At 38.6% G+C, this 20,000-nt stretch overlaps 2 protein-coding genes and 1 pseudogene across 3 annotated transcripts in view; all 3 read left to right on the top strand.

The window, feature by feature from the left end:
• The window catches only part of LOC146489191 (uncharacterized), a 1,738-nt pseudogene extending 211 nt beyond the window's left edge, over positions 1 to 1,527 (top strand).
• LOC146489190 (interferon alpha-inducible protein 27, mitochondrial-like) overlaps positions 1 to 4,635 on the top strand; it is a 15,518-nt gene extending 10,883 nt beyond the window's left edge. For both annotated transcript variants that reach the window (XR_014864100.1, XM_085107068.1), the window contains exon 2: positions 3,396 to 4,635. Coding sequence is in view for 1 of the 2 variants with exons in the window: in XM_085107068.1 (XP_084963194.1) it covers positions 3,396 to 3,745 (350 nt within the window). In the remaining variant the exon portion in view is untranslated. The remainder of the gene's footprint in view (positions 1 to 3,395) is intronic.
• A 6,859-nt stretch (positions 4,636 to 11,494) lies between these two features.
• LOC146489189 (tauropine dehydrogenase-like) overlaps positions 11,495 to 20,000 on the top strand; it is an 11,059-nt gene continuing 2,553 nt past the window's right edge. The window contains exons 1-4 of the mRNA XM_085106749.1: positions 11,495 to 11,637; positions 15,074 to 15,200; positions 17,310 to 17,635; positions 18,880 to 19,395. Coding sequence (XP_084962875.1) covers positions 11,581 to 11,637; positions 15,074 to 15,200; positions 17,310 to 17,635; positions 18,880 to 19,395 — 1,026 coding nt within the window. The 5' untranslated portion in view covers positions 11,495 to 11,580. The remainder of the gene's footprint in view (positions 11,638 to 15,073; positions 15,201 to 17,309; positions 17,636 to 18,879; positions 19,396 to 20,000) is intronic.

Raw genomic sequence — 20,000 nt, 5'->3', positions numbered from 1 at the left:
CGGAGTGCATCAGTTTTGTCTTCCCCGACTGCATTTCTATGTCTTCTCTTCATATAAATGCACTAGAACTTTTCACGATAGTTGTCGCTCTTAAACACTGGGCCCCTCAGTGACAAGGTCGCAAATTCATCGTAGCATGCGATAACTCTGCTGCAGTCGCGGTCATCACGTCCAATACGTCGAAAGATCCTTTTATGCAGTGCTGTCTACGACAAATGTGGTTCACCGCTGCTTTCTTCGATTTTGAAGTTCGTGCGCTACATGTTCCAGGGAGACACAACCAGTTTGCGGACTATCTTAGTCGTTGGCATTCCGATCCTTTAGCTCGTGATAGTTTCTACTGTCTTTGTAATGACTCTGGTCAGGTTTTCCAGTTTCAAGATGTTGACTCTGCTTGTTTTTTCTTTCGACGTTGCGTGACATTGTTTTTATTTAGTTTTCTTTTTTTTTGTTTTTAATTTCTAGAGCTACCAACGGGATCAGGCCAACATCTTTCTACAGATGTTTCTCTCGTCAATTTGCAGTCCTTAGTCGCACGTCTCATCAACTTGGCTCACGCAACGTCTACACAGAAGAACATAGCAGCTCATATTCGTAGTTACCAGACTTTTTGTGAACTGAGGGCCATTCAGCCTTTTCCTATCGATGTTGAATCCATCAGCTTATATATCGCCTATTTAGTTGCTCAGAAACGAGCGTACGGTACCGTACTTAATCATATTAGTAGCCTTAAACATGCTCATCGCCTTGCGGGCTATGAACTTACTTGGAGTTCCGATTATCACTTTCAGCTTTTGCCGCGGGGTGTTAAGCGTTTTTTAAGGACAAGCCGTTTCTTGCAAATCTCCTATGACCCCTTCAATCTTGCATGCTGCATTTGATCTTTTTAATTTTCGTATCCCCTTACATGCGGCTATGTGGGCTTTGTTTTTAGTCGCATTTTTTACTTTTTTGCGCAAATCTAATCTCGTCCCCGACAACACGCGGCAAATTTCCTCCAAGGTTATTACACGGGCAAATTTGGTTTTTACGTCCGCGGGCGCTAATATTCATGTTTCCGCCACGAAGACTATCCAGTGTCAGCAACGATCTCTTATCCTGCCTATTCCCGCCATCCTTTGTCCAATTTTAGCTCTACGTCGCCATTTAGCTATCAACCCGGGCCCTGTGTCTGCTCCTCTTTTTTCAGTTTTCTCGGGTTCGGGTTTAGCACCCATCACTTACCAGCAATTATGCATTTTTCTTTCTAGGGTCTTGTCTAAGCTCCATTTAGATTCAGCGCTTTATTCCCCACATAGTTTCCGCCGGGGCGGGGCGACCTTCGCATTTGCTTGTCATGTACCTTCCGAGATCATCAAATTGCAGGGCGATTGGAAAAGCGACGCTTATCTCGTTTATTTAGAATTGTCACAGCAACAAAAACAACGCGCGGTTCACGCTATGGCAAATAAGCTTCAGTCTATGTTTTCTGCATAAGTTGTATCATCTATATCATATTAGTTTTCTATCATGTATTAGTCTTTTATTTCTTTCAACCCACTACCACTTTCGTCACCCCAGTTTGGGCACTTTGGCGTTTAGGTTTATTGTCAAGGTATCGATCAGCAGTTTCTACGGAAGCTTGGCTCAATAAACTTATTTTTGCCCAAACTCGTGTGTCGTCTTGGTAACGTGGGTTGATTGAGAAATCATTTATTAATGATGGTTAATTAACCGGTTATAGAGGTATCGAATGTCTCTTATAATCGACTGTGCAGACCGCAATGACATCTTTTGTAAGGTCCGGAGACGAGGCGTAAGCTCTTACCCACCTCTCCCTCCCTAATCTCTCATGATCTTCGTGAAGTTACTAATCATATTGTAGTCTTAGCGTTTTTCAGTTTCGTTGCGTTTAGGTTTATTGTCAAGCTATCGATCAGCAGTTTCCGCTTGGCTCAATAAACTTATTTTTGCCCAAACTCGTGTGTCGTCTTGGTAACGTGGGTTGATTATATTTATATTACAATTTCTTCAATCTCTTTCAATAAAGGACCGAGATGATTTAACTGCATGACAATTCACTCCACTTATTCAATCATTCGTGACAGTTTCGGTGATAAGTTAAGTAAGTTAGCTATTTCAGTAAACTTACCTTGCCGAATAATTCCACGTATCTGATCTGCTTATCAAGTTTATTTTTTTTTAATTCAGACACTGCTATAAGTCAGAAAGAAAGAAATTCATATTTATTTATTTATTTATTTATTTATTCATTTATTTATTTATTTATTTATTTATTTATAACAGTGTTTATACAGGATGCTCTATCACAACATGGTGGTTTTCAGAGAGGCCCTGTATATAAAAGTTACAAACAAATAGTAATTTAACTACAATAGTTAAAATCTGCTCTACTAAATACATTAACAATATGATACGAACTCGTATAAATACAATATGTTAAAAACGAAGTTCAAAAAGGATAAAATAGAATACCGTTTCTTTTTGCAAGAACACAGGCTATAAATAGAGGTTTCTACTAAAACCTGGATTACGAAACCTTATTTCTATTTTCCATTCAGAGCCGGAAATTAATTAATAGCTGATCTCAAAGCGCACGACATCCGAACCCGCCCCGTCCATTAGATTTCAAGATCGGTGAGGAAACCTGAAGCAGTTTCCAATAGACAATTTCGGCTAAAAGGAATGCGTACGTCGAAGCGTAAAAGCGATAAATAAAAAAATAATACCACTTGCATAACCCCAAACTCATGTAAATTCGATTTTTATAGGGTTGTTAGCCAGTGATCTGAGTGCTACCTCAGTAATGCTGTGTTTCTCAGCATTTCAAGTCCTGATGACATAAAAGGAAGCCGAGGAATTTTAAAATCATTTTATTCGATGGATAAAATTTATTCTGGCAAGCTATAAGAAAACAAACTCGTACCCAGAGTTCCCAGCCTCTATGGCCAGCGGTTCAGGGGCGACAGGATAGACTGGAGACCTGGCAGGATTTCTGCGGTGAAACAATACAAACCGTTACGGGACAACCTATCAATTTTTTTTCGAATTCTCCAGACTCTGTTCTGGTGACCAACGACTGGCCAAAGAGCCTGAGGACTTTGGGCACGAGATTGGTAAGAGAATAAAAGAAACATATATATCTTTTAACATTTTATTCACTGGGATTCGATAAGGAGTTTACCTATTGAACATAGTCATCCAATGTTTGTAGTCATCGACAGCAAAGGTAGTAATGTATATACTGGCTGCGTACAGATGGCAATCATACTTTGGGCTATTTCTGTGTGGATATGAAAATTTCCAGTGGTGAAGAAAACCTTAGATAAAGCATAATTGATGTCAAAGGGAAGTCGTGTGGGAATCTGAGTTCTTATTTTTTCTGTGTATAACAGGTGAAGAGACAAAACCAAAGGAGGAGGAATGGTGTTGGACTAATCTCAAGGTTGCTGTGGTAGCAGGCGTTACAGCTGTAGCAGCTGTTCCTCTCCTTCTTAGTGCGGCAGGATTTACCACTGTCGGAGTTGCTGCGGGGTCAGTGGCTGCTTCCGTTCAGTCATTCTTTTACGGAGAAGTAATTGGCTCTACCAGTATATTTGCAACACTCCAGAGCGCTGGAGCACTCGGCATCGGCTGGTTAGCAAAGCTGTCCATCTTTACGACATTTACTGCAGCTACCAACTATATCATGGAAAAGCTATCGCCTTGTAATGACCAACCAAAGTGTTCATCTGACAAGAACTAGTTACCGCAGATCAAGTCAGATTTTAGACTTTCGGGTTTTGTTTCACCTTTTGTCTCAAAATAATACCCTTAAGGGTTCATTTACATATCTCGTTGCTAAGTTTACACGGTTGCTACGCAAGTACAATGTGACTAGCGCACCTGCTTTTTCTCTGGGATAAATTTGAAGTTTTGTATGCTCATCTACTGATTAACTCGCAGCTGTTTAGCTGATATTCCTTGTTTATTCTCAGGTTTAGCCGAAATATATTGTTTTGGTATGTAATTGTTTTCCAAATTTCAACGGCTGAAAGAAAAAAGAAGAGTGTGAAAAGACGAAATCGGCTGACATGTATGGAAGCGGGGACAAGAATTTTGTGAAAAATTCGTTCCTTTGTCAAGTTGGACCCAGCCAATTCCAGGTCAGCCCTCAAAATATTCTAAGCTGACGATGTGTAGAGCTTCTTTTTCCTCAACATATCTAAAGTTTTTTGTTTTAGGGTCACTGTAAATAGTTTTAGTTTTAGCGTTTTTAGTATTGAAATGTGTTATTTTTATTACTTTTTTATATATTTTTTATTCAAAACACGACCGTATATGATGTATAAATAAATGCAACTGACTAACTCACTAAACCAAAAGCAGTTGAAAATCAATCAGTTTCCGCGTTTGCCGCTGTTTCTCTTGTTTGTGTAGCTGACTAGTTTCTACGGAATTCCTTTAAGCTAAATTTCAAAAGATAGGTATATGGACTCTAAAGCTACCCCTTGTTCTTCCGCAACAGGATGGCAGGCTAGTCGGATGAATGAAGCGTTTCATATCAATTGAGCATCATCGGCCTAAATAGCTACAAAAAAAAAAAAGACGTGTGTAATCAAATCAGTTTTATTTCTTAAGCTGAAAGGTAAAAGAGCTCATTTAGTAGCGTGAACAAGAGCCATTTTTGTGTACTTTTCTGTATTTTCGATTAAAAATGGTCAAACAGCATGTCATTGTGCGTCATATGTTCATACCAAGTGAACTTGTTACACTTCCAGATGTCCCATAAGCTGAAGCCGCTTAGTAGAACAAAATTCTCGCTACACGGGAGAGTCCTCACTAATTGCTGCTGATAGCATTTTTCAGGTGCCTCCCAGACCTACATCCAATCTCACCTTGTGAAGAATCAGTTGAGTCAGCACTGTATCATCAGTCTCGGCACATCTTGATATCATCAATTTGTGTTACACGGGAGGAAGGGTTCCTTTCTGATAACACCTTACAAATTGAATATATTTTCCCACTGGGGGTAGTACAGATGCCATCGTTCGCCCTAATTCTCTTTGGAACATCAGTTGTGCGGGAGAAACGAGTGACAACTGAGCTGGCCAACTAAAGCGGAATGACTCGATACCCTTGCTTACACTGGGTAGACTGTTCATTAATAGCAACAGTAGCTCAACTGCTCAATTATTTCCCCCCCTTTCCATGAACGGTCCCTTAAGGAGACATACTGAAAATTGAAAAAATATCCAAAAATAAAATAAAACCAGAATCTTTGTCAAAAGGCCACCAGTTTCGGTGAGGGTAAAAGGCGGAATGAGTTTGCGGAATGGAATGTGGAATGACGTGCGGAATGGCATAATTATGCAAAATACGAGTTGCGGAATGAAATAATTATGCGAGATACGATTTATGCATAATGACTCACAGAAATACATTAAACTGAAAAAGTGCGCCTTTTTTCGGGCGCCAATTTGCAAATACAGCCTTTTTGTAACCATTTCAACCGAAGAATGCATCACAAAAACCCAAACAATGGTATCTTCGAATTCAAACTTTTTTCCTTCGATTCTCATCGCATAGCCGTTGCTGCAACATAGCAGCTCGTGGACTTTTATCGTTCGCGAGTGAACACAAGATTTGTAATACATTTGCATTAAAGAGGCTTGTTTATTTACGTAACCCGGTTTCCATTCCACACGAGTCGTCCGCCATTACGGGAGATGTATACAACTCAATCGAAGGCTGGTTAAACTTGACATGTTTCAAGCTTTCACAGCGCCTCGCAGGAAAAAGACGTGAGTAAAGAACCGCCTCTGTTTATTTTTGAAACGATTTATGTTACTTGTCGAGGATTTATCTGGTTATGACGAATGTGTTGTGTTTCGGTCATGCTCATTTCCGTTGTTTTACGTTTTATATTAATCAATTTATCATACACAGCCAAACACACACACACGCAAAAAATAAATAAATAAATGAAAACGAAAATAAAAATGTAACCGCAATCTATGCCGCAGAACTCTTTCCCGGTATTTTGACGTGTAGATTTTTTCTTGATGTAACAAATTTTCAACTCCAACATTTTATAAGAAACTATATCTAAGCAATTCAATTATTTATCCATGCACAACTGTCACACTAACCCACTTCCAATAACGACGATCGCGAGCGTGAAAACAGAGTGTGTGCCAAATGTATAGATAATTATGCATGGGGCTGTGCAGATATCTTGACGCAACTCGTACTAAAAATACTGTAAGAGACTAATGTCACTTGAAGACTACTTTCTTTTCTTTCTTTTTTTTTTTTTTTTTTTTCATTTTAAAGAATCGATATAAGCTTGTATTGTACTGGTTATCCCATACCATAAAATCTCGGTTTTAGAGAGGAAACATGAAATTCAGTCCACTTTGGAGAAGAGAGGGGTAGGGGGAGGGGAACTGCAATAACTGTTGCAACGTGTTGAAATAACACCCATGCCCATTTTTAACCATGAATAGTGCATGTCCCTCTGACTTATCAGTGATGGAATCACCTTCAGCATGTATACTTTACAGTTAGAAGAACTTGCAAATAAATCATACTGATGACATCCCAAAATATTCCTAAGATGGAGAAAGTTTCTTCACCACTATAACAACTATCATCCATCACAATGGCTGAACAATCCAGTCACATTGTATTTTATTTTCAAAGTATAAAACATGTTACCCCAAACATTGTTTATTCTGATCTTTGTAGTGGGTATCTAAATAGGTGTTTCAACATTATGCTAGCTTATAGTGGGGCAAAGCCTTAAAGAATATGTTAGTATTATATACTGGTTTTTCGGCTTTTTTTTTTCTTCTTCTTCTTCTTTTACTGACCATTTTGTCTGATACTTAAACTGTCTCAGACAAATAAAAACTAAAATTGATCAGTTTTTAGAATTTGCTTTTAAATTTTGGCCTAATTAAATGATAATGCATCTTTGTTGTATACTGGCAAGGTTCCACATTAAATCATTTTTTTTTTTTGACATTTTACAAACTGTAAGCAAGAACATTACAACATCACTTTGAACACGATAAGTTTGTTGAGTTGTTTTCAAATTACATTACATAACTAATTATGTAATGAACAACTCATTTTTTGGCGTGAAAACAGCCTTGTTTATATTATGCTTAAGTATCTTCAAACTTTATGTTAAATGAAGATACTGTTTGTAGAGTTTTCATATTACAAGCATTATATATGTGGACATGGAAACTGCTATGACAACTAGAATTACCAGCTAAAGTTATGGTGGATATAGTTTTGGTTGTCATAAGAGAGGATCAAGTATATGTGTGGGCTTAATCCTCTAATGGTCATACATGACTTATTGGAATGATGACGATTCCCCTTGGTTTATTTTTAGGTCAGTCATCAAGAATCATAAAAATTAATTTTTAAAAAATTATGTGTACGTAAACAAAAAACAAAAAAACTTTGGTTGTATGGTTGACCTAAAAAAAAGTCATAAATAGTGAACAGCTGGGTATGTATTGGAACATGTATGGAGAATTCATACTTTTGATCCTCTCTTGCTTGTTGTTGTTGTTGCCAAACTTTAACTCCATGTGAACAGTTAGTTATTATTGCATTACACCCCAAGGGGAAATGGGAGGTCAATTTTAGGGCGATGTAAAAATGCTTGTCCCTGACAGGGGTTGAAAATGTGCAGTTTTGTACCACTGCGGTGGAAATCTGAATCTCTGCTTTCAAAACCTCAAAGGAAAGCTTTTTTGTTCTGTGCAATGAGGAAACTGCTTGATTATTTCAATGTTTTGTTTTGGTAACCCGTTAAGGAAACTACATTGGGGCCACACCTATGCCACGAGAGTCTGCTACAATTTAGAACATTCTGTTCAACATTTTTGACGGCTTGTCCCTTCAGTTTTATGTAAGAGTCCCTTCTTCCCCTGGGGTGTAAGCGTGGTTACATTACATGTTTGTAGAGCTACTTGAGTTACTGTTGTTGAGCTACTGAGCAATCCAACCATTTATGGGTTTACCTCTGCGAGACCTGTGATACTCACCAATCAGATAAAACAAGGAAAACCAAAAAAGTCAACAATAGGTTGAGTCTAGGAAAACTTAACAGGCTCTTGTAATGAGGCACAGACCATAATACCGTAAAATTCCGGTTACGGGTGGGGATACGTAAAAAGGAAAATTATCTCACCGGCTTTTTTAGGGGCAAGGGGGGAAGGGGTGTTACGTGTTTATATAAAGATCAAAGATGGGCCTATAAGGGGAAGAGTGGTAGGGGTTTATCAAGGAATAAAATTTTCGTTTACAAATAGATGGCCCAAAAATCGAGGCGATTTATTAGCAGGGGAGGGGGACTTAAAACCGGGATTTCATGGTATGGGTTAACCAGTACAATACAAGCTTATATCGATTCTTTAAAATAAAATAAGAAAAAGAAAAGAAAGTAGATAGGAATTACGGTATGGTATTAATTACCGAGGCTTCAAGTGACATAAATCTCTTACAGTTTTTTTAGTACGAGTTGCGTCAAGATATCTGCCCAGCCCCATGCATAATTATCTATACATTTGGCACACACTGTTTTCACGCTCGTCGTTTTTGGAAGTGGGTTAGTGTGACAGTTGTACATGGATAAATAATGTATGGTGCTGTGCGGAAATCTTTCCCGAATTGCTTAGATATAGTTTCTTATAAAATGTTGGAGTCGAAAATTTGTTACATCAAGATCCTTCCTTCGAAAATAAAAAACCGAAATCTACACATCAAAATACGGGGAAAGAGTTCTGCGGTATAGATTGCGGTTACATTTTTATTTTCGTTTTCATTTATTTATTTATTTTTTGCGTGTGTTTGTGTTTGGCTGTGTATGATAAATTAATTGATATAAAACGTAAAACAACGGAAATGAGCATGACCGAAACACAACACATTCGTCATAACCAGATAAATCCTCGACAAGTGACATAAATCGTTTCAAAAATAAACAGAGGCGGTTCTTTACTCACGTCTTTTTCCTGCGAGGCGCTGTGAAAGCTTGAAACATGTCAAGTTTAACCAGCCTTCGATTGAGTTGTATACATCTCCCGTCTCGTGTGGAATGGAAACCAGGTTACGTAAATAAACAAGCCTCTTTAATGCAAATGTATTACAAATCTTGTGTTCACTCGCGAACGATAAAAGTCCACGAGTTGCTATGTTGCATCAACGGCTATGCGATGAGAATCGAAGGAAAAAAGTTTGAATTCGAAGATACCATTGTTTGGGTTTTTGTGATGCATTCTTCGGTTGAAATGGTTACAAAAAGGCTGTATTTGCAAATTGGCGCCCAAAAAAAGGCGCGCTTTTTCAGTTTAATGTATTTCTGTGAGTCATTATGCATAAATCGTATCTCGCTTAATTATTTCATTCCGCAACTCGTATTTTGCATAATTATGCCATTCCGCACGTCATTCCACATTCCATTCCGCAAACTCATTCCTCCTTTTACCCTCACCGCACCAGTTTTACAGCAAACTGAAATTTTCCATGTATAGCAATTGTAAGATTTCCTTTAGCAATTCATAGGATTTCTCTTTAGATCGGATTGCGTTGCAGTTGACGTCAGGAGCCATAATCAAGGAAGAAGACCGTAACGATATTCCATTTTGATTTTTGGGCTTGCCCCCATGTGTTAAAGAAAAAAAACCTATTTTTAGAAAAAAATTGCGCCATACGTGCATGATGCACAAGCGTGTAAATGGTCCTAGTTGACGCGTAATTACCGTAAGTACTTCTTCCGAGAAAATTAACTGGCCCCATTTGTTCAAAGAGCGGGTAACATTATCCAGGGGAAAGAATGTATAGTTTATATAATTATGCACAGGATAGAGTTAGCCGCCCTTTGAACAACCGAGACCGGGTGGTTATCTTTAAAAGTTATGCCTCCAACTTTTGAGGAAAGCAACTACATGAATATTGATGTTTTCATATTTTAGAGTAGATTTTGTAAACCTTGTGCTTTGGTCTAAGAATGTCCGTGAAAGACTTTCGGTCGATAAAACGTTCGCTAATATAAAAGATTTCTAAACGGGAAGACTGTATGGTTTGTTTGTTTATTTTTTTTTTTCTGCCCAAGCCCAATATTAAGCTTAATATTTGATTAAAACTATGGGCGCTTTCCATTCGACCAAAAATTCCGGAAATTCCGGGTTTGGGAGCGAATGGAACAGACATTTCCGGAATTTCATTCCGAAATTTTGGGTGTACCTCGCGAGGTTGGCCTAAAATTCCGGAAAATCGGAATAACCGGAAAATTCCGTTCCATTCGACCATTCCCATTCCAGTTTCTCAGAGCCCAGAAATCGAACTCAACATGGCTTCCAATTCTTCTGCTCAATATCAGTGTTCCGCTTGGTATTATGCGACAGATGACTTGAATTTTCTTTTGCACCACTTTTGCACCGGAACCACGGCAAACTTCGTAAGTAGTGCGAAAATTCTGAAGTGACCCTACACTCGTCAGGAAAATAGAGAGGTATCGTGCCCTCAAAGTAGTCGCGGACTCGGTTTAAATTCCTACGCATGTAGGAGCTACCCACACTGAACAGCGTTATGTCGTCGTCCTCGTCCAATACTTCGCTTATTTCAACTTCATTGTCGTCGAGCAACTGTAAAGCAAGTAAAATAAACAAAGAGTCCGCCATTTTTTGATTCCCCTGTTTATTTGGTATTTTCGCGAGAAAATTGGTACGTGATGGACTGGGACGGCTTGGTTCAAACCAACCGGAGAATAGGTGGTTTTCATCTCACACATCGTCACGCAAGTGAAAAAATAAAATCCTCAACGATTCAATAGATAAAGTCAAGAAATTGATATGTTATAGAAGAGTGATACATAAACAACGTGTGAAGGCCACAGGGCTGTGCGATATCTCCTAATCGAGTTATTCGAAAAAAATGTACCACGGAAAATTACAGAGTTTAGTATGGGACGCCATGTTGGTGCCCCGTCTAATGGGCACCAACATGGCGGCCCGAAACCAGCAAAAACATATGGAGTTTACCTTGGCTATTTCAAAGCCTTTCTTCTCTCTGCTGAACTTTTACATTGACATTAACGCTTCTATTACATGTTAGCTGATCAGACCCAAAAAAAACACGAGGCGAATCGATGTTTTCATCTACGTGACATGTTTAGAGCAGCAATCCTTCTGTCACGCACTGCGCAAAAATCTAAAATTCAAACTGCTCTATTTTCAAAACAAAGAATGCTTTCCTGCTGAAAACAAGCAAGCCGATGGAAATTTAGATTTTCTTATATGTGAAGAAGATAAAAACCCAAAATTGTGTTTAGTTATGAATTTCAGTTTTTTATGACGTCATGTGAAAACCAAGAATACTGTTCCATTCGTCACATGGAATACTCGAAATTTCATTCCGGAATTTTTGGTCGAATGGAAAGCGCCCTATATTTCCCAAGAAAACGGCTTAACCGGATATGGAATATTTTTCATATTTCCTCCTTAAAAGAGGGAAGACTAAGCCCGACTTCCGGCTCAATTCTTGGTATTGTACCGGACCCTCGTTTCATTGTTAAAAATGGCGGAAGCAAGGGAAGACGAAACGTGGGATCAGACAAGAGAAACAACTGGTCAGGTAAGATATATTATGTATTATTTTTTTTTTTGTATTTCATAGCCGGCCTTCCTCTCATTCAACACCATTTTAAGCTGACATTTCCCACCTTGGCGAGGTAATTTAGTCACTACACTTCTGACTTCTGATATACAACAAACTCGAAACGAAATTATTTTGTTCTTTGTAGACAAACGGCGAACCTCAAATTTCGATTTGGATTTCGATGTGAATTCCATTTTTTGGAGCTCGGTCCTTATGTACCGAGTTGTCTCCCGGGGAAAACAAGACCAAAAAAACTTCATTGATGAATTTGAGTGCGCAGTCCGCATCAACTTCTGTCAGTAATAAACCAAATAAGCTCCAATATTATAATGGGTCTTTTTGGGGGAAAAAGTCACCTCTATAGCAGATCATAGTAAATAACTTTTAACGGAAAGGTACCAGCTTCATCGAATCAAACTCAATTTGACTGTCAAACAATATTAAGAGAGTAGATAAAGAGATCGAAGTCAGTCATCAGCCATAACAAACCACCTTTCGAAAGCAAAAGGCAAAACTGGCCGCCAGTGAGATGAAAGGCAGAAATCAAAACAGCTTGCAGCGACGGCACGACTTTAACTGCTGCGGTCACATAACTCGACATAACTCTCTGTCTATCTACGAATAATGAAACTGAATAATTATGTTTATTCATTTCTGTTGTTTGTGTCCTCTATATCAAGTTGAATGTTAATATTTCGGAGAGATTCCATTTGATCAATGGCGTAGTTGTGACGATAATTCGCCTCCCTCGGAGATTTCTTTGAAAACGATTCGAATAATTCCTAATGCGTTTTTCGTGATTTTTATCGATTAAATCCCCTTTTACACGAGCGATTGTCGATGGAACGTTTGTCGCAATAAGCTTCAGTTTTCCTCGCCCAAGACGGCAACTTTGTATTGCCCGTGTAAACTATCTGCCGCCATTTCAGCACGATATCGCTGTACATTCTCTGACAAATCCCGAGAAAAATGCATCGAGGTTCAAATTAAAAATCTTGGAAACACCTGCGACATCGCGGCGTTTAATCGCGCTGAAATCACTAGTTTACTCACAAGATTTAGAAATTGCAACTTGAGCGCGACAAAATTTCGATAAACCTAACAGTCAAAATCTTACTAGAATCCATTGTTTTGTCAACAAAGGAGCACACGTGCGTTTCTCACATAGCCTGCGTGCAGACGTCTCCTATTTCCTTTGTTGCACTCGAGTGTAAATCGATCAAGAAAGAAGTTGGTGTGGCGAATTTCTCAGGCCCAGCACGCTCCAACAATTTGCTTTCTACAGGCCAGTGTTTGCCCTCTTTGTAATAATTGTCAAGTGGCTACCAAACCTATGAACAAAACATGGTTAAACCACAAAGGGCTTTTGGCCTAGGAAAATGCATCAGCACTCCGTTCATCGAACTCTCAAAAAAGACTGTGTTAAATTTAAAAATAAATTGGGAATTTCAGTTAAGCGGGGAAAGAAAGGCGGAATCACAGGACAAAGTTGATAAAAAATTTAATACATGGTGTTTGCTATCCTCGGATTGGATTGCAGTTCTATCTATCCGACAAGTGTGTACAACAGAATGAGAAGGAATGTTTTTTTTGCTTCGAGCGAATCGAGCGAGTTCGTAGCAAGTTCTTGAAGGTAAACCTCGGCTACTGCGACAACAAGTTAAGCTTAAAGTCAAGCGGCCGAACGAGTCTCGGAAGTCTGACAAACACTGCATGAATTAAATGAGCTGTGGAAAAGCAAAAGGCGTTGAACCACAAGGCCTGGTACAAACGGTTTGGTGGCTGAACTGACTCAATATTTTGGCCTAGAGCATCATGTTGAATATTTCCATGTCGCCTTGAACGAAAACAAGCGTTGAATTCATTGAGAACCAGACTAAAGCACACCAGTCTGGGCCGTCTGCAAAGCCCCAGCGAGAATCCAGTCAGTTCGAAAACATGCCGAGGACGGTGATTGACTCCTTTGCATTTGACTTTAAATTTTTATTTGTGATTTGAAAACTTTTTCTTTTTAGAGAAATGGTATTTTAAGCATTTTTGATTGTTTTCCGAACGTATGTCAATCAAGCTTGTCATTTTTGAAACCAATCAAATACGTGTGGGCGGAGTATTAGCTGACGGACAAGAAATAAACAAAAGCTCGTTTGAAATTATTGTATGTATATTATTAACAAGTAATCACATGATTTTTTCGCGCAATTTGTAATAAATGAGCACTTGTAAAAATTTTAAAAGATCACAAATTGCACTCGCCCTGCGGGCAAGTGCAATTTTGTTAGCCTTTTAAAATTTTATTTATTGGAAACTTTTGGCACTAGGAAAAGGATTTTAAGAAAAAAAATTCGAGGGATGTAGCTGTGCCAGAAAGCGTACAGTCGTGTTTTGAACTTTCCATACATTTCCCTGTATTTTTTCCCGCGAACTATTGTAAGTAGCAGTTCACGGCTGGTTCGCTATACAGACAAATGTATGGAAATGTCAAAATGCAACTATATGCTTTCTAGCACAGCTACATTCCTCAGTTATTTTCTGTAAAATCCTTTGCATAGTGCCTAAATTTTCCAATTCATGAATTTTTCAGAAGCGATGTTTGATGAAAATTATTTGACATCTGATTTCCATACAAACACTGTTATTTCAAGACGTGTTTGCCTACTCGTCAGAATGGCGTCGAAAACCGTGATAAGGCTTATTGCACTCGGAATCATGTGATCTATACAAAGAGCAAGCACTGAGCAACGGAGTGAAATTAACATTTCCCGGGAAGCGCCGAAAGATGCTATTTGTGTCGACTGCTACAGAGTTCAGTAATGACCACCGTTATGTTGTCAAAAGTGACCTCTACAGTTGCTATGAAACCCACAATACTTCTATTGGTTTTACCATTGTATCGGTGACTCGAAATCTTTCTCATGGAAAGCCCTGCAATTTGCTGAGACTGCCAGATCGGAGAAATCCAAGTTCTCTCCGATCAGAAATGACTTCACAAAATGCCAAATAGTTATAATTACAATTATGCCGAAAACATACGTCACGAAAAAGGTGATAAAGGCTACAAAAAAAAAATAAATAAATGACTGTTATTGTAAAAATAACGGCTCTCGACGGAATAGCTTCTTCTTACTTAAAGTGGCGAAACCTTGGGTCATTCTCTAAGAATCTGTTTATCTAATCTTACGTCTTCTGGAGACTGAACGGTTCCTGTTCGTTCTCCTGAACTGTGGAATACTGTGCCAAATTAAATTATGAACAGCTCCCCTGTTAACAATTTTTTACGCCGCCTCTTTTTAAGCAAGTGTTGATGTTGTAATATGCTTATTAAAATTTATAAGTTGTGAAAGGCTTCAGGACTTTTGGATTTTGCGCTCCATGAATTAATGATAATGATGATGATTAAATTTTTGTGGCATAGAACAATAGACCACAGCAGCTAGAAGAAGAAGGAGAACAAGAAGCAGCAGCTCATCAAGATGTTAATCCTGGAGACAATCCTCCAACCAAAACCGATATCTACAAGATGTATCCATTAACCCAAAGAGGTAACGTTTATTTTCAGTTCCATTTTGGCTATCTGAGCTTAACACTAACAGAATGTTTGATAGATGTTCGATTTTCTTGCTTCCTCTAACTACAGAAACAAGGTATTATTGAAAATGTTAAGTGCTCTTGTAATACAGGAGGTAGCCTTCAGAACTAGCGTTATTTTTGTTTTATTTAGGTCTTTTGCGACAATTGGCCATGTGATCAATTACCATGCATAAAACTTGTAGCTGGAGGTGAATGATTTCCAGAAATGGAAAAAGAATGTTTCAATTAACAAGAACAAAAATTTTCCCACCGGCAGTTTCATACAAAGGCGAGGTTTTGTAACAGCTTGTCATGAATACTTGTGAAATTAGAATGTATTTTGTGGACCGAGGTGGAAAGGTCTTGACATGCAAATAACATTTCTGTACATAAAGTGGGGGCAATATTACTGTATGAAATAAAAAGTGTGAAAAATTAACCATATGAACAAATTTGAAGCCGTAATATGACAATGGAGAGATTTTATGGCAGTTTGAGCAAATGAAAATTTACAAGGATTTACTAGGAAAAATCAGTGAAGCCTGACTGGTGGGTAAGGATCCTTCTTCTCATACAAATCCTTCAATTTCAAACAGCAAATAGAATTCCCCCTTTTCAGATGTAAGCCTGAAAATCTGCATGCTAGCTAATTTCTGTATGCTTTTTCCATTCCTGACAAAATCATTACTCCAAAATGGATTGCTTGTATGTTAACGAAAAAGTAGTCACCTGACCAACTGTTGCCACTCCCGTTGTGCGTGACTCGGGTTCCGCGCTCGTCTCGTACTTGCCTCCGCTGCCCCTAAAAACGCAAAACAATAACGCCTGTTCTGCAGGCTATACACGAAGGCGCACTTTAAATGGGACTAAGTTCCGCCCACTTTACAAAACACCTGGCTTGCATTTTATTTTTGGCCGTAGAAGTTTGGACTAAGCTGCTAAAACTTTGTACTTTTTTTAACTTTTGCTATCTTTAAACCAAAGCGTTCACAGTTTCGATCTGCAAATTAAGACAACTGTAACAAATACAGTAAGATCATTAAAATTAATTCAAGAGACTCGCCACAGTTAAAAGCAAAGTGCTATAAATGAAGTACGACTACAAAACATTTACGATAAATGAAATGTTATCGTGCTCATTCGTTGAAATCGCTCCTTCCCTCTTGCAAAGTACAACTTTTTTGGCCAAAATGCCCATTCTTTAAACTTATATTGGTTTAAGCGCGCAATAGCAAGAGATAAAAATTCCCATATTCATTCTCCACTGATTTGAAGCTCAGTGTTGTCTTGTTCAATGATAATTAACAAATGAACCCTACGAGGCCCCATTTATACTGCGTCTTAATGTTTTTTTAAACATTAATTTATTAATTAAATTAATTAAGCTATAAGCAGCAGTCAACTGAGCAATCAACACTTTTATTACATTCCACTCACTATGTCTCTCTGCGAGGTGTCCATTGCGTGCTGTTATTGAAGAGATGTCCGTTGTCTGTCCCCTTGTTGGTTTGGAGAACAACTAATTTACAAGGCCGTAAAGTTTTATGCTCTCAAGGATATATGCAATCTTGCCGGCTATTTTAATGTAGAGTGTTTTCAGTTGAGTGCTGCGTATCAAAAACAAAGTAATCGCCGGCGCTAACCAAAATGCAATGACAAGAGACGAGAACAACCGCAAACGAACCAATCGGAACTCAAAACAAATACAAGTAATTTGCTTTATTTGCAACATAGTTAATTGAGGGACTGGTTATGTTGGAAGGGCCGCGACCGTGCACAATCCTTTATTTTAAAGTTCATACTACAGTTGAATGTCTTAACAGGAACGTTTTTATTGGTCAGTTGCTCTAACACATTTCAAAATCCATTGTGGTTTGTGCGCGGTCGCGGCCAAAAATGCTAACGAAAACATATAACAAAGATGTTTTGTCTAGCTTCATAACCATTGCCTTGTGTTAACTATGTTTGCAATGAAAGAGTTATTATTTTCGTATGGTCTTGTGGTTTGCCAGTATTCTCCCTTTTGCTCGATGTTATCCAATACATGTCTTATATCTCACCTGTTGACTTCCATCCATTAGGTAATAAGCGCTTTTCCATGAAGACCTTAGCTACTATAGCAGCTGTAGGCACTGCAGCTGCTGCTGCAGGCGTAGTAGCGGCTCCAGCAATTGCTGGCGCTGCGTTGGGTGCTGCTGGCTTCACAGCTTCAGGAGTAGCAGCTGGTTCAGCTGCAGCAGCTGTACAATCAACGTTTTATGGCGGATATGTGGCTAGCGGAAGTATTTTCGCTCTTTGTCAGAGCGCAGGTGCTACCGGGGCAATCAGTGCAGCAACAACTGGTATGATTGGTGGAGGAACTGGAATATCTGGAGTATTAGCAACCTGGGGAGGCTTTAAGTTATTTGTAAGTCTCTGTTTCATTTGAATTTTCACACGCTATGGTCTTGTCTTGCGATTCGAAAGTTGAGTCCAATTAATACGGGCAAATTTGTTTTCAATTTGCAGCGTAACAACTGGTCTCTTCAGTTGCAAGTCTCGATTGATTCTTTATTTATCACCATCTCCACGTGCAGCAAACGGCGTCCACTTTCTACAGAATTAACATTTGTTTTGGAGGAAGGTGGTAATACGCGCCAAACAGTCTAATTTTAAAGGTAAATTACAAAAACAAGCGATAATAATGTCGACAGACGTTTCGATGACTCCATGTCACTATTTTCAAATATCTGACTTACATAACTTTGAAAAGGGTGACATGAAGTCATCCAATCGTCAGTCCACATTATTATCGCTTGTTTTTGTAATTTACCTTTAAAATTAGACTGTTTGGCGCGTATTACCACCTCCCCCCAAAACAGATCTTCGTGTTCATCCAAATTTCTGAGGCGATTAAGGCCTTCCGAACAGATATCCACCGAAATGAACCAATGGGTGTCCATGATATTTTAATTTCTCTTAAAAAGCCGCTGAAAATTGTTAGGGATTGAGTTAGCAATATACGACGAGCATTTGTAAACATATTGACTACCGATTTTTTTACATTATTTTGACAATCAGCTCTGATTTAACAGTTTCCACTGCTCATAGCTAGAACATAAATTGCTTGATGTTAAATTTTGGATTGAACACTTTTGAACAAATTTCACATCCATTGTTGTTTTTATTTTAATTGTTTATCGAAAAACTCCGTTGTTAAAATTGAGGTTAATAAGACTGACTCCACATGCTCACCTAAGAAGTTTAATTATCAAACAACTTGTACGAGCCACAGAAAAATATGTGGCCTGCGTAGCAGTGGATTCCTTATCAAGCGACGCGAAAAGTGCTCCTCACCCTCGAGAGCCTTCAAAGCTCTCGAAAAGGAACGTCAAAAAGGACGCCATGCCCACACTGAACATCAGAACTTGGCTCAACAAACAATAAATATTTAATCCCACTAGAGTCTGCACCCTTAAATTTTAGTTTATTTTGAATAACCGACAACCAGTCTTCCGTAGTCAATGACATTGAAAAGTCAGCTGTCTCATTGGACAAGCGATTATTCAAATATATTTTTTTCGGCATTCATAATTATGTACCTTAGCTTATTACTAATGTAATAGAAAATTAAAACAATTTTGACAGTTTAAAACTTCGTTTAAATCGTAGGGAAAGACCACCAAGTTGCTGATCTGTGGAAGTGGAAATGGGGCACATGCCCTCGCTGGTTTTGCATCTTCCCGCAAAGGCACAGATGTTCGAGTACTCAATCTCTATAACTATGAAGCAAAGCGCTGGAGTGCTGCAAGACAGCAGAAGGAATTCGATGTTACTGTACATTGCAACGGAAAAGAGCCAAAGCATATTTTGTCTAAACCTGCACTGCTAAAAGAAAGACCAGTGTTTACTATTCGAGACGTTGACATAGTGGTCTTTATGCTGCCGGAATCTGCCCATCAGTTTTACCTTGAGGCTTTGCGACCTCACATTAAACCCGGTGCTATTATAATTGGTCTACCAGGGTACCCAGGATTTGATCGTGCACTTCGTCACATTCTACGTGACAAAGGCCGACAGTGCACCATCATGAATTTTGAGTCAGAGCCGTGGTTTTGCGGCATCATTGAGTTTGGAGTAACATGTGAGGTCCTTGGCACCAAGGAGGAACTATTGGGGACCATGAAGGTACCAAAAATGTTGTTAAACACTGGTGAAAAATATTGATTGATTCGTTAGCTTAAGCTCTAAAGACGAGTTTAGGGTTAACTTAAGCTTATTTTTAGTCCGGCTGATTATTATCAGACACTCCAATGTTTGTACAATTTTTGAAGTGTTTCTTTGTTTTCGCTTCTTTGTATGGCTTTTTACAACATTTTGCTTCCTCATTTCGCATTATAATCTGGATTTGCCCTCTATAACTTATTTGTGCATTTGTCATTGACCAATCAGGAGATGCTCATTTCGTTCAGCATATTATAACACCAATGGCCTACTTATCTTGATAGTTTTAAGTGGGGCCCTGAAAATGTTACGAAACCTGAAGTATTTAAAATATGTAATAGGACAAAAAAAGGGTAAAAAAAAAAGGTCTAAGGGAGAGCAGTCGCATTGATTGAGTTCGGCACAAACCATGCAACTAGGGGCTTAGTAAATATATTTTCGAGTGGTGGTGCGTTTTTCTTATTAAAAAAATCAGAATGAAAGTTTTAATTAAATGAATGAAAGAAATGCATGGGTTTAGTCTGGTGAGGTTGAAAAGAATAAAGTCCAAATTGTGAGTTACATGCTGA

This window comes from Pavona decussata, unplaced genomic scaffold (assembly GCF_977016875.1).
Source record: "Pavona decussata unplaced genomic scaffold, jaPavDecu1.1 SCAFFOLD_6, whole genome shotgun sequence".
In the NCBI taxonomy this organism is placed as follows: domain Eukaryota; kingdom Metazoa; phylum Cnidaria; class Anthozoa; order Scleractinia; family Agariciidae; genus Pavona; species Pavona decussata.
The sequence above is the reverse complement of the archived record's forward strand: the minus strand, read 5'-3'. Positions and strand labels throughout refer to the sequence as shown.